Source organism: Ctenopharyngodon idella, chromosome 19, assembly GCF_019924925.1.
Source record: "Ctenopharyngodon idella isolate HZGC_01 chromosome 19, HZGC01, whole genome shotgun sequence".
Classification (NCBI taxonomy): Eukaryota; Metazoa; Chordata; class Actinopteri; order Cypriniformes; family Xenocyprididae; genus Ctenopharyngodon; species Ctenopharyngodon idella.
Genome location: NC_067238.1, coordinates 17,559,165 through 17,573,398, shown reverse-complemented (window position 1 = coordinate 17,573,398; position 14,234 = coordinate 17,559,165). Strand labels below are relative to the sequence as shown.

Below are 14,234 nucleotides of genomic sequence, written 5' to 3'. Positions count from 1 at the left end.
CCATTATACTACATACATACTATACTGTTCAAAAGATTGGGTCTTCCTTTTTTTAATAAATTTAAACTTTTATTCAGCAAGGATGCATATAATTGATCAAAGGTGATAGTAAATACATTTATAATGTTACAAAAGTTTCAAATAAATGCTGTTCTTTTAAACTTTCTGTTCATCAAATGATCCTGAAAAACAAAACGTATCACGGTTTCCACAAAAATATGAAGCAGCACAATGTTTTCAACAATGATAATAATCAGAAATGTTTCCTGAGCAGCAAATCATCATATTAAAATGATTTCTGAAGGATCATGTGACACTGAAGACTGGAGTAATGATGCTGAAAATTCAGCTTTGATCACAGGAATAAATTACACTTTACTATATATTCACATAGAAAACAGCTATTTTAAATATTGTAATAATATTTCACTGTTTTTACTGTATTTTTCATCAAATAAATGCAGCCTTGGTGAGCAGAAAAGACTCAAAAACATTAAAAAAAAATCTTGCCAACCCCAAACTTTTGAACAGTAGTGTATATTATACTACATTGTCATATGATTATATATTATATCACAGTTTGTTTTCATTTTGGTGGATTAATGTGAGGAATATATCTAGAGGAAAATAGCAGTTCCTCATAAAATAATATACCCAACATCTAGTTTACTCACTAATTTGTGCTAGCCAAGTGACACCTGATTAATTTTTTCTTTGATCTCTCTCTCTCTCTCTCTCTCAGTCGAGTTGGGTCATATCAGTGGATCTTGCTATCGGTCCGGAGGAGGGAATCAGTTACCTGACAGACAAGGGTTCCACGGTAACACATATCAACATCACCATAGCAACAAACAATGAGTTCCATCTGTTTTATGTTAATCTGAGTTGGTTTTGTCAGTTGCTCCGCCCACAGTGAAATGTCATTGGTCCAGAATCCTGCTTCACATTACAATATGCTAAATAGATTGGCTCATATTGTTACAGTCTGCAGCATTGTCATTTTCACTGGCAAAAAAAACATTAGTTCATACAAAGTACAGAGTTAATGAAGGGATGTTAATCAGATATTGTGCTGATTAATCATCTGTGGTTTGTGGACACAGGATTTTATCTGGAGGCAAAGTTGATGGAAAGTTCAGTGAATGTGCATGAAGCATCATAACTCATAACATGAGCATTTCCTTATTTCAAAGCAGATCTTTCTTGTTACATGTCTGTAAATCATCATCACCTGTGTCTGTTTTTCTTTCAGCCGACACATCTGGCCAACTTCACCCAGGTGCAGAGCATCCATTACTCCTGCGTGGAGGAGAAGGAGAGGAAGGGCATCTTACAGCTGGACGTGGCAGGAGCCGCCGAGGTAAACGACAGCAGACTGAAGCAGAAACTGTCCTTCAAATAAAACCTGCATGTGTTTTTGAAGGAGTTTCAGCTCAAAAGCAGATGAGATGAAGTTGATGATTTAACTGTAGGATCTACTGTTGGAAGTGTTTAGATTGAGATCTGTGACTCAGAAGGGTGTAAATCCAGCTCAACCCTGCTCATTTCAGACCGTCACTGTTATTTTGGTTTCTTTGTCTGCACTTTTCCTCAGTCTGTTTCTCTCTCTTTCTGGCCGTCTGTCTTTTGGACAGCATTTTTGCACAGATTTAGACGCTGTGGCGGATTCGTTAGACTGATTTAAACCGGTAACTAAAACTAAAAATAATTTTTGGCAATTAAAATATAGCTAAAATATAACAAAATATAAATATTAGATTCAATTTTTTTTTCCCTTCCTTGGTAACTAACTGAAAAGTTTGAGTTGAAACTTTTGAAGCTTCTGCTTCATCCCGCTCCTTTTCGGACATATTGTAATTATTGTTTATAGCATTTTATAGATATTGTTTTTCCTTCGGTATGTTGCAACACACTTATTGTATTTTTGTATTTTATTTTATTTTATTATTTTTTGTTCAAAAGAAAGAAAGAAAGAAACACTTAATTTAGTAAAACTAAAATTGAAATAAAAATGAAGCTAAATAGAGTTAAAAAATAATAATAAAAATGACAAAGCACATAACAAAATTACTAAAATTTTTAAGTAAAATAAAAAAAATTAAGTAAAATTTAATTCAGTTATTTGCCAACATTTCCAATTTTTAAGTTGAAGTACTTAAATAACTAAAGCTAAAACTGAAATAAAATAAATCAAAGCTAAATAGAAATATAAAAAAATATTTAATAAAAATGACAAAATCACATAACAAAATTATTAAAACATTGAAAAATATCATTCTAATTCAAAATATTAATAAATACTTTAATATTATATGAATAGTACCAAAATAATAATGATTTAAACTTGTGAGTTTGTGAGCCTTTTTAACAAATTCATTAAAGATTCAGCTCATAAGAGTCATTTGTTTGGGATTCGGACTAGACTACACTTCGTTTTTGCATGCAGAAAGCAAAGACAACAAAATATAAAGGCGTGTTGTGTATTTGTTGTCTGTTATTATCATTATTATTATTATTATCTCATCACGTTCAATTTCGACAGCAGAATCACAGTAAAAGCAAACACTGTTGTGGGCGTGTCTGAGATCATTTGTGGGTGTGTCTTGAGCAGTGTGTGTGTTTTTGGTCACTGCAGCTGGTCTCTGCTGTAGCTTGACGTCATCATGTGTCTGGTGTTGTTGATAATGGCTCATTGTGAGTCTCTTTCTCGTAGCCTCTCACGATCAGCACGCCATCCTTCGCCACTGCTGAGAACATGGCCGACCTCATCGACGGCTACTGTCGACTGCTCAATGCCGTCAGCCAGTCCTTCATCGTCAGACCTCAGAAAGGTACATCTTCCTCACACTGCTGCATTGTGGCATGTTTGTAGTATAGAGGCAGTAAACTATGAATGGGACGTATTGAGTGGAAAATCACAGCTGTCCATTTCAATAAGATCTGCAGGACACAAATAAAAAGGGTATAAATAGAAAATAAGTCCAGTGGTCTACAAGAACACTTTTAGTAAAATATGAAGTGCAGTTCTTTGTGTTTGGGTGGGTCTTGTTCTTCTAGTTTGATTTATCAGCTGATGTTGTGTGTTTTTCTGTCCTGCAGAGGGTGAGAGAGCTCTTCCATCCATTCCAAAGTAAGTCATAAATTCACTTCACTGCCGTTCCTGAGCTGTTTTTATAAACTGACGTCAGGCAGGATATTCATTTAGTTTGACACAAAATTAAAGCCTAAACACCACCAAACCAAGACAGAACTAAAGTTTGAGAATTGTATATATTATATAATATTATCACAATACATTTGTGATAATTTGTGTAAAATGTCATGATGATTTTAATAATTTAAATATATTTACATGTATATTTATGTTAAATCATGTTAACAATGTGTTAATACATGCTAGCAATGTGCTAAATCATGTTAGCAACATGCTAGAAACATGAGCTGCGTCCGAAATCGCGTACTGTTGAGTAGGTACTACATTTAAATTTAAATTTACTTCATGACCATTGAAAAAGTATGTTCTGAATTCAGACGTACTACATCCGCTATGTTGTTACTGTCACATGACCTACCAGCGTCAGTTACGTCCCTTCAACTCCATTCACAAGTCCTTCAGAATCTTCAGAATCTTCAGAACTTCAGAATCTCGCCGGAAGTAGAAAGTCATCCGGGTACTTTTCGCCTACTGTTTTTCGAATACTATGAATTCGGACATACGGACATATATTTTAACACATGATATAATTAATATATAATAATATATATAATATATAATGTTGTATTGTATTTATATGTTTTATATTATTGTATTATATTTTAACATTTTCCCAGGCATAATACAGAAATATAATTCATAATGTAATATATATAATATTAAATACTATATCTTACAAAATACCTATACTAAAGAGTTTTAATTCTGCATGTTGCATGTAGTATGTTACTTAAAAAGCATTTCAATGTTATTTGGATTAAGTTAGCATGCATATTTTCACCTGGTACAAAATAACGCTCACGTGAACCCCTGAATGTCATCATTATGGATGGATAAATGTGTTTTGTTATAGTATTCATGGAAACAACAATAATCACCATATTGTTTATTAATGAAATTGTTTCTCCACAGACTTGCCAACAATGAGAAGCGGCTCGAGGGGATTCGGGCAGGAGTTCGTGCCATCTCTGTTTCAGGTAAGACGCATCTCCCATTTATTTGATTCATCGGGTTTATTGGATTAATGTCCTGCTGAGCATTCTGGGTACTGACTCTCCAAAGAAGAGTTCACAGATAGATCACATCTGCTAGACAACAATACAATATGTTCATATCAAAATTTGCTACTTAATGGCTCGAGCCCCTCATTCAGTGGAGGTCTGTGGGATTTTCACCTGTTTTATTGTCCATCAGATCACAAATGCTGTTTCACATTAGTCTTTAAAGCGTTTCTCAGATATCTGATGTCTTCAAGATGTTGGGCTGGTTTCTGAAACATCTGCACACAATTAAAGATCATCATCACTTGTGTTCCAGATGTTTGGTATCTTTAGCTCATGAATGTGTCTGCTGTTTATAAGCTGTTTACATGGGAGATTTTCAGCATAATCGAGCCTGAAGTTGCTCTCTAAAGGCACCTTGCATATTTATGAAGTGAATGAAGTCATTCTCATTCTTTTTAATGAAAACATGCTTCATTTTTGATTTTGCACTGTGCATATGTTCAGCACTAATTTCTGGGTGTGTTTGCACCATTACCTGATTTTCATTATTCATTTAGTGAATAAAATGCTATCGTTTTTGGTGTGAAGCGACCTGATAGTGAAAGTCAGGCTGAAATGTTGAGTGTTTTGTCACGGAGCTGGAAGATAAATATGTTTGTTCTGTCTCCATTCCTCCCTCCATATTCTTTCGCTTTGCTTGACTCTCTTTCTCTCTCCATCTGTCGTTCTTCACTGAAGACTCAGTGGTTCAGACGCCCACCAAAGCTGCTAAAGCTCGACGTTTTCTCCTTCCGTTTGTCCTCTGTTCCCATGATTCTCCTCCTAAGGGTACATGCTGTTCCTGTGTGTGTTTTTATACTAACCCTCACCTGCTCTCTACCCTAAACACATATTCTGGAATATCATGTCAATCTGTTTCTCATATATTCATACCACTGATTCCTGATTCTACTGATCATTGTCATCTAGTAGGAAATGTAGATCTTTTTCAGTTTCCATATCGATTAAAGTATTCAAAGTTCTCATGTCTCTTATGAGGATTTAGTTTCTACCTCCCTGACCAATCAAATCACATTCTGCCTCACGCCTGATTGATTACTGGCCACACCTCCTCCGTGACTCTGCCCCCAGCACACATATGTGTTGCAGATCTTCTGTAAACTGCACAAAATGTTCATTTATTTTAATGTTCATCAGATGCTGAGGCGTCAATCTGCTTCAGTCTCTTTTGTCTGACATTGATTAAAGGATGAATTTCATGAAGAAACATGCAGGCCACATTTCACATTTTCATAATAAATGGCTAATATAAGCCAATAAGTGCTTATCTGCCACCATCTACTGGTTATAGTGATATTTTTCATGTTTTTTTTTTATAATAAAAGTGTTTGTTTTCAATCAAATGTTGGATTTCCTACATCTTAAAACTTTCAGTTTTACAAATGGGGACAATCTCTGAAGGATAAATAAATAATGATTTTTGTCATCATATTCAAAATAACATTTGAAGTGCTGGAATGTCCATTTACATTTACAATTACATTGTGTTTCTTATTTAGATGTTCCCAATATCTTCAAGTCTGAGTTGTAATCAATAAAAGTGGTTCATTGGTAAATTAGGTAATTGTAACAACTGCATTAAAATATAAACGCCGCATTTACTTTGGTTTAGTGTCGATAAAGGGGTACTTGAGCCTTATTGATGGAGTTGTGGGGGTACTTAAGGCTAAAAGGGTTGGGAACCACTGGTTTAGATTATTTAATCTGTAAATACTAAATAAGCTATATCATAGAAAAAAATAATAATAAATAAAATCAACCCTTTATGCTGGGTAAATAAACAACCCAATTTGCTGAGTAAAATTAGCCCAACCTGTGTTCTGTCCTATGTTTACCCAGCCCTTGGGCTAAAAACAACCCAAAATATACACATGTATGTGAAAGGAGAATGTAAGTGTGTATGAGAGTAAAAGTGTGTGTGTGTGTGTGTGTGTGTGTATGTGTGTGTGTATGTGTGTGTGTATGTGTGTGTGTGTGTGTGTGTGTGTGTGTGTGTGTGTGTGTGTAATAATAATAATAATACAAATACAATATTTTACAATACAATATTATTTATTATACTAATATATATATATATATATATATATATGAATTTATACAAATATTTTTCTATATGAAAAGCACCGAATTAGACCTGGAACAGTACAATACAGTTATGAGAATACATTTTACAGACAATTTTCTAAAAGTAGTGTTCAATTTCTTTATGCAAAAAATATAATATCTTTTTTTTTTTTTTTTTTTAATGTAATTTGGTGTTTTTTTATTTTGAGAAATCATACAGAAAATGTTGCAATGAAATTTGTCCACTATTACCCCCATAACTTCCTCTTCCGTCACCCAACCCAACCCATTACACTAGCAAAATATAATTTCTTGGGTATTCTTTCTCTTTTTGTTTAGTGATGAAATAGCAATGCCAGCAATGTGAAAGTCACCCAATTTTGCCAATAATGTTAAAATGTGTAAACCTGCCTCCAACTAATATTATTTATTATATAAATAAAGTATATAAATACAAATATGTACAAAACATATTTTTTTTTACCGTGAACTACCCTGAATTAGACCCGCGGCAGAACAATACAGGAAGAAGTGTGTCCACGTCCCAATTGAATCTCATCCCACACATTCCTGCAGCACGTCTAACCCAATATAACCGCACTAATGACTCCCAGAACAGCATGAACAAAACACATTTACTGCAGGAGCTGCTCACACAAACCAGCGAGGACTTCAAATTCATGATGAATGTGTGTTTTCATGCCTGCTGATGAATTAACCTTTCTCCTCTCTGATCCTCTCCGTTCTTTGCATGCTCTCCTCGGACCTGCAGAAGATGGTAGTGGAGATGGTAATGTTTTCTTTCCTGTGATCTCTAACTAACTCTGTGTGCATTTGGAAAGTTACTTAGACAATCTTGCATAGGTTTTAGTTTAGATGCGAGTCTTTATTGCAATCTCCTTCACTTGAAGCGCATACTTGCTCTTTTGCTCCCTGCATTCCTCATGAGACAGACTTTAAAGGTGTAATTATTTAGAGAAGCGAGTGACCTCTCCCAAAAACAAAAATGCTGGACTAAATCTGTTTTGCATGAAGACGAAAGAGTCACTTCCTTCCCCTCGCTTTCTCGAGCACAACCACAGAGCTGCTCTCCGATTGGCCGGTTGGATAGACAGAGCTGCTCTCTGATTGGCCGGTTGGACAGACAGACACTCAGAGCCACACAGATTGAGTTCAGAGGGTTTAAAAGAGAGAAGTGCACTTGAGTTTGTGTGTATGTGCCTTCATGGAGGAGTTTCTTGGCTTGTTTTCGGCCGGCTCTAGTTTCTGTAGTGGAAGGTTATGTGTGTTTCGGGTAGTGTAGTGCCCGAGTGGGCGTTATTTTGGCCAGTATGTGTGTGTGTGAGATACTGACCACTGCTTCTGTCTCCCTGCAGAAACAGACGACTACGCAGAGATCATAGATGAGGAAGACACCTACACCATGCCCTCTAGTAAGTACCTTCACTCGTGCTGTCTGTGAAGTGTGTATTGTATAACTGCTGTCTCCTGGGATCCAGATGTTTCTGTCCAGATCCGTACAGTTTCTGAGCCAAATCCTGACCTTTTTTTTTTTCCCTGTCTGGCTCTTTGGTTTGTTGATGTGGCGGCAAATGCAATTTAAAGTATCCAGCTCTGACATTCCAGAAAATTCTCTCTGGAAACTCATGCAGGATTCATTCGAGGGTTTGTGCCGAGATTTATTAGATTTGATTAATCAAATCTGAAATTAAAGCAGGGCATAATTCAGATGCAACTCTGCAAGAGAATATTAAGAGTGTACGTGTTTGGGTTGGGCTAAATCAGACACAATTCGCTTCGGGGACATCCTCAAAACTATTTTCTTATTAATCTACTGTAAAAAAAAGTTATGCAAGTCCCAGAAGGGGATTTTCTCAGCAATGCCGTAGAACAACAATTTTTGGTTTCCAAAAGAACCTTTCAGTGATCAGTTCCTAAAATAGCTATTTTTCTTAGTGTGACGAACAATTTAAAAAATCTAAAGAACATTTTTCCACTATAAATTCCATTTTGTGGAATGAAAAGGTTCTGTGGCTGTTAAAAGTTCTTCATGGAACAATCAATGCCAATAAAGCTTTATTTGTAAGAGTGTAGAAGTCAGTGATGAGTCAGTGACTGCAGACTGCATGCACACTAACATTCACGAGTGTGTGACTTTACATACGACCTGTACAATCACAGGATTCAGGAACACATGCCGACTGAATGTGTGTTCTGAGTGTCTTAAAGTACGATGAATGAAAAATTGCCATGAAACAATTAGTGAAACAGTTTTCACTCAGAAATTGCTAGTAAGTTTCACAAATAATTAGAAAGAAACGTCAAATAACACATTGAATTAAATGTAAAAATTTGAAGTAGAAAGACTGAAATAGGATTTTCTTGTAAAACATACTCCAATAATCTGTTTTATCCTTCAAAACTTTGAAAAATCTTTTTTTTTTTTTTTTTTTTTTTACAGTGCACCATCATGCCATCGCTAACCTGCATGATTTCTACCGTTCAACACAAAAGCAGACAAAAGCAGATGTTTAGCATGTTCATGCTGCTCTTTTGCATAAAGTGAAAGTCAAAGGTCATAAATGTAAGAAGCATCATAAATGTAGTACATATGACTTATGCACTATATTCCAAGAGCTCTGATGCTAAATATTTTAAACTTCAAGGGGACGAAAATATGACTTTTTCTGTGTTTAAGTACTATAATCTGGTCCCGGTGCATCTACTAACACAGAAAACATGAAAAAGGACAACCAAGTAACTTTGTTTTGGTAAGCCTTTCTCTGCAAGCATGTGAAGAAACGAGCCGCTCAGATTTCACTCCCCTAGTGACGTAGGAGGAGGATCTTCTTATAATATTACTGTCCCTTAATCTGCACGTTTCCACCCACGGCGCCGCCATTTTGTTTTCACAAGTGTACATGGTGTACCAGTTTTAAGGCATGGCAAAAGTTTGAGCAAAGCATGCTAACTGTCCTTTCGTTGGCTGCACAGACGAGCACAGAACACTATTTAGAGTCTCGTTAGCTTGGATAGCCTGCAAGTTGACCCTGGCGAGCTCGATTGCTAAAAAAGGAGAGTTTCAGTCCGAGCGATATTTTGGAAAAAATATTAGACCATTCACAGCATTTGATAGCAATCATAAATGTTAGCCTGGAGTGTATGGCTCTGTTTGGCAAACAGGTATGCTATGTATAGTGGGCGTCCATACGGGTTTTGCACAAAAGATGAACATGACGGCACATGCTAGTCGATGAGTTGAATCAACTCCACAGCAACTACATAAATTTATCCACTAACCATTCAGAAACGTCCAGTTTCATTCTAAAAGTTGTAACTTCTTCCTGAGTCTCTCCATCAGTGTCGACTCCGGTTTGAACAATGTAAGGCTGAACACCGTTACTGACAATCCTCATTTTGGCTGCGTAAGATTCTCCAGCTTTGTTGTTGTTGAGCAACTGAAGCGTGAGCTGTTAAAGCTCCGCCCTCTTCTGGAAAGGGGGCCGGGAGCAGCAGCTCATTTGCATTTAAAGGGACACACACAAAAACGGCGTGTTTTTGCTCACACCCAAATAGGGGCAAATTTGACAAGCTATAATAAATGATCTGTGGGGTATTTTGAGCTGAAACTTCACAGACACATTCTGGGACACCAGAGACTTATATTACATCTTGTAAAGGGGCATAATAGGTGCCCTTTCAAGTTTTGTTCATCATCACTTAGTGCTAATAGTTGGCCTCAGAAGGCTGCATTATTTGTATGAACTACTTTTATGGTGCTTTTGCTCATTCACTTAAAAAAGTGCAAAGAGTTGTTTAAAAATATCTAAACATTCTTAAATAAAGATACATTTAATTGAAATGCAAAAATGATATGAGAAATGTATCAATTTTAAGCAAGTTTATTCTTAAAACAAGAAAAACATCTAACCCTAATGAGACCTGCTGTTAACAGAAGTTTGACTGCTCAGTTTCACTGAAATTGTTTTACATTTATTGCTCATTTTCCAAGTAATTGTTATGTTGTCTTGTAGTTCATTTTTATAATATGCTGAATACAATCACGCATACATCAGTCTGACAATTTATAACGGCTCTTTCCTGAGTGTTTGACATGTCTATCATCTCATCCCTCTGTTTCTCTCTTTCATCCTGAGCTTTAATTCTGATCTAAACACCCAATCTCTCACTCTTCTCTTTAACAACCAGCCGAATGCTATGGATTAGACGCAGGTAACGCCATCCCTCTGTCTGTGTGTTTCCTCTTTCTTTTCTTTTTCTCTCGCTGTCTCAGTTTTGCCGTGTACTTGTTTTTGTTTTAGTAGCAGGTTCCTTCTTGTATCATTGGCAAATGCAGGTTTTCATAAAATGTGCAAAATTGTGTCTTATGGGATTCGAACCCTTGACCTTATGATTTAACAGTCAGTCTGGGATAGAAAGAAGTAAACCTTGTCACACAGCATCATTAAGGCTTTATATTATTATTATTATTATTATTAAGCATCTTTATATTATTATTATTAATAATAACCCATTTATATATTTGAGATTTAAAAAAATTATAACTGAAAACCTGCAGAAGTCATTGATATGTAGACAATGAATAGATTTGTTTTTGTTTTGCTCATTTTTATTTCTTTGAATATTTTTTTTAGAATGACTGATTTTAATTTTTTTTACTATGATATTCAGCATTAAATTGATCAAAAATCAAAAATGTTACAAAAGATTTATTTATGCATTTGTATGTTTTTTTATTCTGCTTTATCATGATTTTTACAGAACATTTAAGACATTTTTGGATATTTATTTTAATATTGGTTATGTACATTAGTAAGGGTGAACTCCGTATTTAATATGACAAATGAAAATGTCTACCAAATTTGTGCGGTTTGCTTATTATTTCATCTTAATTTTCATCATCTTTCATCTTAATATGTTATGTTACCTTTAATTTTCATAAGCAATTTTTTCATCTAGATTTTATTTATTTATTTTTTGGAAACACAACAATACAGCGCATTAAATGTATGTCTTTCTGTCCCTCACAGCCTCATCGTCATTTGTGTACTATTAAATATGGCGTCCACCCTGACTAAGATCTTTTGTTCATGACCTCAGTGTTTCTAAACTTGCAATTGGTAACTTTCAGATGGTTTGATGAATCGCTGAGCTCTGCATTCAGTAAATATTGTGCTAAAAGTTGTTGTGCTCAGTCAGAGCTGCAGTATGTCGTTCCTCTGAACATACGCGACGGTCAGGGTTTGTGATGTTTGGTTCCTCTGATGTTGAGCTTCAGGTTTGTGACGTTTGGTTCCTTGTGTCTTTCATCCGTAGCTCAGGACTATGAGATCCAGCGGGACAGAATCGAGCTGGGACGGTGTATCGGCGAGGGACAGTTCGGTGACGTCCACCAAGGGGTTTACATCAGTCCGGTAAACTGCATATTCATCATCCACACAGTCCAAACAACAGTCCATACTAAACAAACACTGTCAGAACCCGGAAGACTAATTCACTAGTGTTTCCTTTGAGATTTTAATATGGGTTTTTATAATGGGGTTTTTATGTAGGAGTAATTTATGAGTAAAATAAGGCCAGGGATAAACATAACTTGACAATACTTTGATGTTTTGTCCTACAACATAAACTGCACACACCCATACCGAAAATGTAAATCTTGAAGCATTTATGTTTATTTTTTAAAATGCATGTTTCTAATAAGTAACTACACTCTAAAAAATGCTGGGTTAAAAACAACCCAAGTTGGGTTAAATATGGACAAACCCAGTGGTTGGGTTAAATGTTTGCCCAACGTGCTGGGCAGTTTTAACTCAACTATTGTTTAAAAATTACTTTATGTCTGGCTTACAATGAACCCAAAATAGGTTGGAAATTAAACATAATTACTAGAGGCAACAATAATAATCAAAAGGTGAACATTTATTAATAATCGATTAAATAAATGTTTATTATTTAATTATTATTGATTAAACTTATTAATAAATGTTCATTTCCAACCTATTTTGGGTTCATCTTAAGCAAGCAATACAGTCATTTTCAACCCACTCGCTGGGTTTGTCCATTGTGTGGTTTACATTGTAGGACAAAATGTCAACATATCGCCAAGTTATGTTGACCACAGGCTTTATTTTACTCATAAATTGAAAAACCCCATTATAAAAACCCACAGCAAAATCTCGAAGGAACCACTGGTGTTCAGACGTCATCCCTGCACCACTCTATTCATGCCAAAAATGTTAGGAGTGCAGATTGTTAGAAATGTTAGATGAACTATTATTTAGCATTAAAAGTAGCTAGTTTTAAACACATTAACTGTAGTTTTTTTATTTTTTTTTATTTATCAGAATTGTTTATTTTTTATATATACACTACCGGTCAAAAGTTTGGAAGCATTACTATTTTTAATGTTTTTGAACGAAGTCTCTTATGCTCATTAAGGCTGCATTTATTTAATAATAAATACAGAAAAAAACAATGATATTGTGAAATATTATTACAATTTAAAATTATGGTTTTCTATTTTAATATACTTTAAAATATATTTTATTTCTGTGATGCAAAGCTGAATTGTCAGCATCATTACTCCAGTCTTCAGTGTCATATGATCCTTCAGAAATCATTGTAATATGCTGATTTATTATCAATGTTGGAAACAGTTGTGCTGCTTAATATTATTTTATAACCTGTGATACTTTTTCAGGATTCTTTGATGAATAAAAAGTTAAAAAATATCAGCATTTATTAAAAATAGAAATCTTTTGTAACAATATACACTACTGTTCAAAAGTTTGGGGTCAGTAATTTTTTTTCTTTCTTTTTTTTGAAAGAAATAAATACTTTTATTCAGCACGGATGTGTTAAATTGATAAAAAGTGATAGTAAAGATTTATATTGTTAGAAAAGATTTATATTTTGAATAAATGCTGTTCTTTTTAACCTTTTATTCATCAATGAATCCTGAAAAAAATATCACAGGTTCCAAAAAAATATTAAGCAACACAACTGTTTTCAACATTGATAATAACTGAGTATCAAATCATCGTATTACAATGATTGCTGAAGGATCATGTGACACTGAAGACTGGAGTAATGATGCTGAAAATTCAGCTTTGATCACAGGAATAAATTATATTTTAAATTATATTAAAATAGAAAACCATAATTTTAAATTGCAATAATATTTCACAATATTATTGTTTTTTTCTGTATTTATTATGAAATAAATGCAGCCTTAATGAGCATAAGAGACTTCGTTTAAAAACATTAAAAATAGTAATGTTTCCAAACTTTTGACCGGTAGTGTGTGTGTATATATATATATATATATATATATATATATATATATATATATATATATATATATATATATATATATTATTTTGTTATGTTTATTGTTAGACTGTTTGTTATTGTTTTAAACTGTATTTATATTTATTATACAATTTTTCATAATGTCCCAAATGGATTTTATAACCTGTTTCTTTTGTCACCTGCTCTTCACTGTGTTCTGAAGCTGTTAAAATGAACTAAAATGTCACTGTTTAAATACTGTTTCAATATTATATACTTTTATTTTGTAATATTCTTGAATTCATTCACACAGTTTTTGAGTTGCATGTGTTCATCATCATTATGTGCTCTACCTGACAGGAGAATCCATCATTATCAGTGGCCATTAAGACGTGTAAGAACTGCACCTCTGACAGCGTGCGTGAGAAATTTCTACAGGAAGCACGTAAGTATTTTAATTAACTTCACACTTGTCACCTACATTTCTGAATTAATTTTAGCTGATGCAGTTCTGCTTTGAGAAGTTTCTATTTCACCATGGTTATTCAATCTAAACACATGATGCATAGTAGAGTAAT

At 34.4% G+C, this 14,234-nt stretch overlaps 1 protein-coding gene across 9 annotated transcripts in view; it reads left to right on the top strand.

Annotated features, from left to right (window-relative positions):
• The window catches only part of ptk2aa (protein tyrosine kinase 2aa), an 84,274-nt gene that overhangs the window by 53,435 nt on the left and 16,605 nt on the right, over positions 1-14,234 (top strand). For 6 of the 9 annotated variants that reach the window (XM_051872191.1, XM_051872190.1, XM_051872189.1 and 3 more), the window contains 10 exons: positions 743-820; positions 1,253-1,360; positions 2,714-2,831; positions 3,100-3,130; positions 4,127-4,191; positions 7,115-7,132; positions 7,719-7,775; positions 10,552-10,575; positions 11,680-11,777; positions 14,017-14,101. In XM_051872191.1, coding sequence (XP_051728151.1) covers positions 743-820; positions 1,253-1,360; positions 2,714-2,831; positions 3,100-3,130; positions 4,127-4,191; positions 7,115-7,132; positions 7,719-7,775; positions 10,552-10,575; positions 11,680-11,777; positions 14,017-14,101 — 682 coding nt within the window. The remainder of the gene's footprint in view (positions 1-742; positions 821-1,252; positions 1,361-2,713; positions 2,832-3,099; positions 3,131-4,126; positions 4,192-7,114; positions 7,133-7,718; positions 7,776-10,551; positions 10,576-11,679; positions 11,778-14,016; positions 14,102-14,234) is intronic. The other 3 variants (XM_051872184.1, XM_051872185.1, XM_051872186.1) reach the window with 3 other exon arrangements.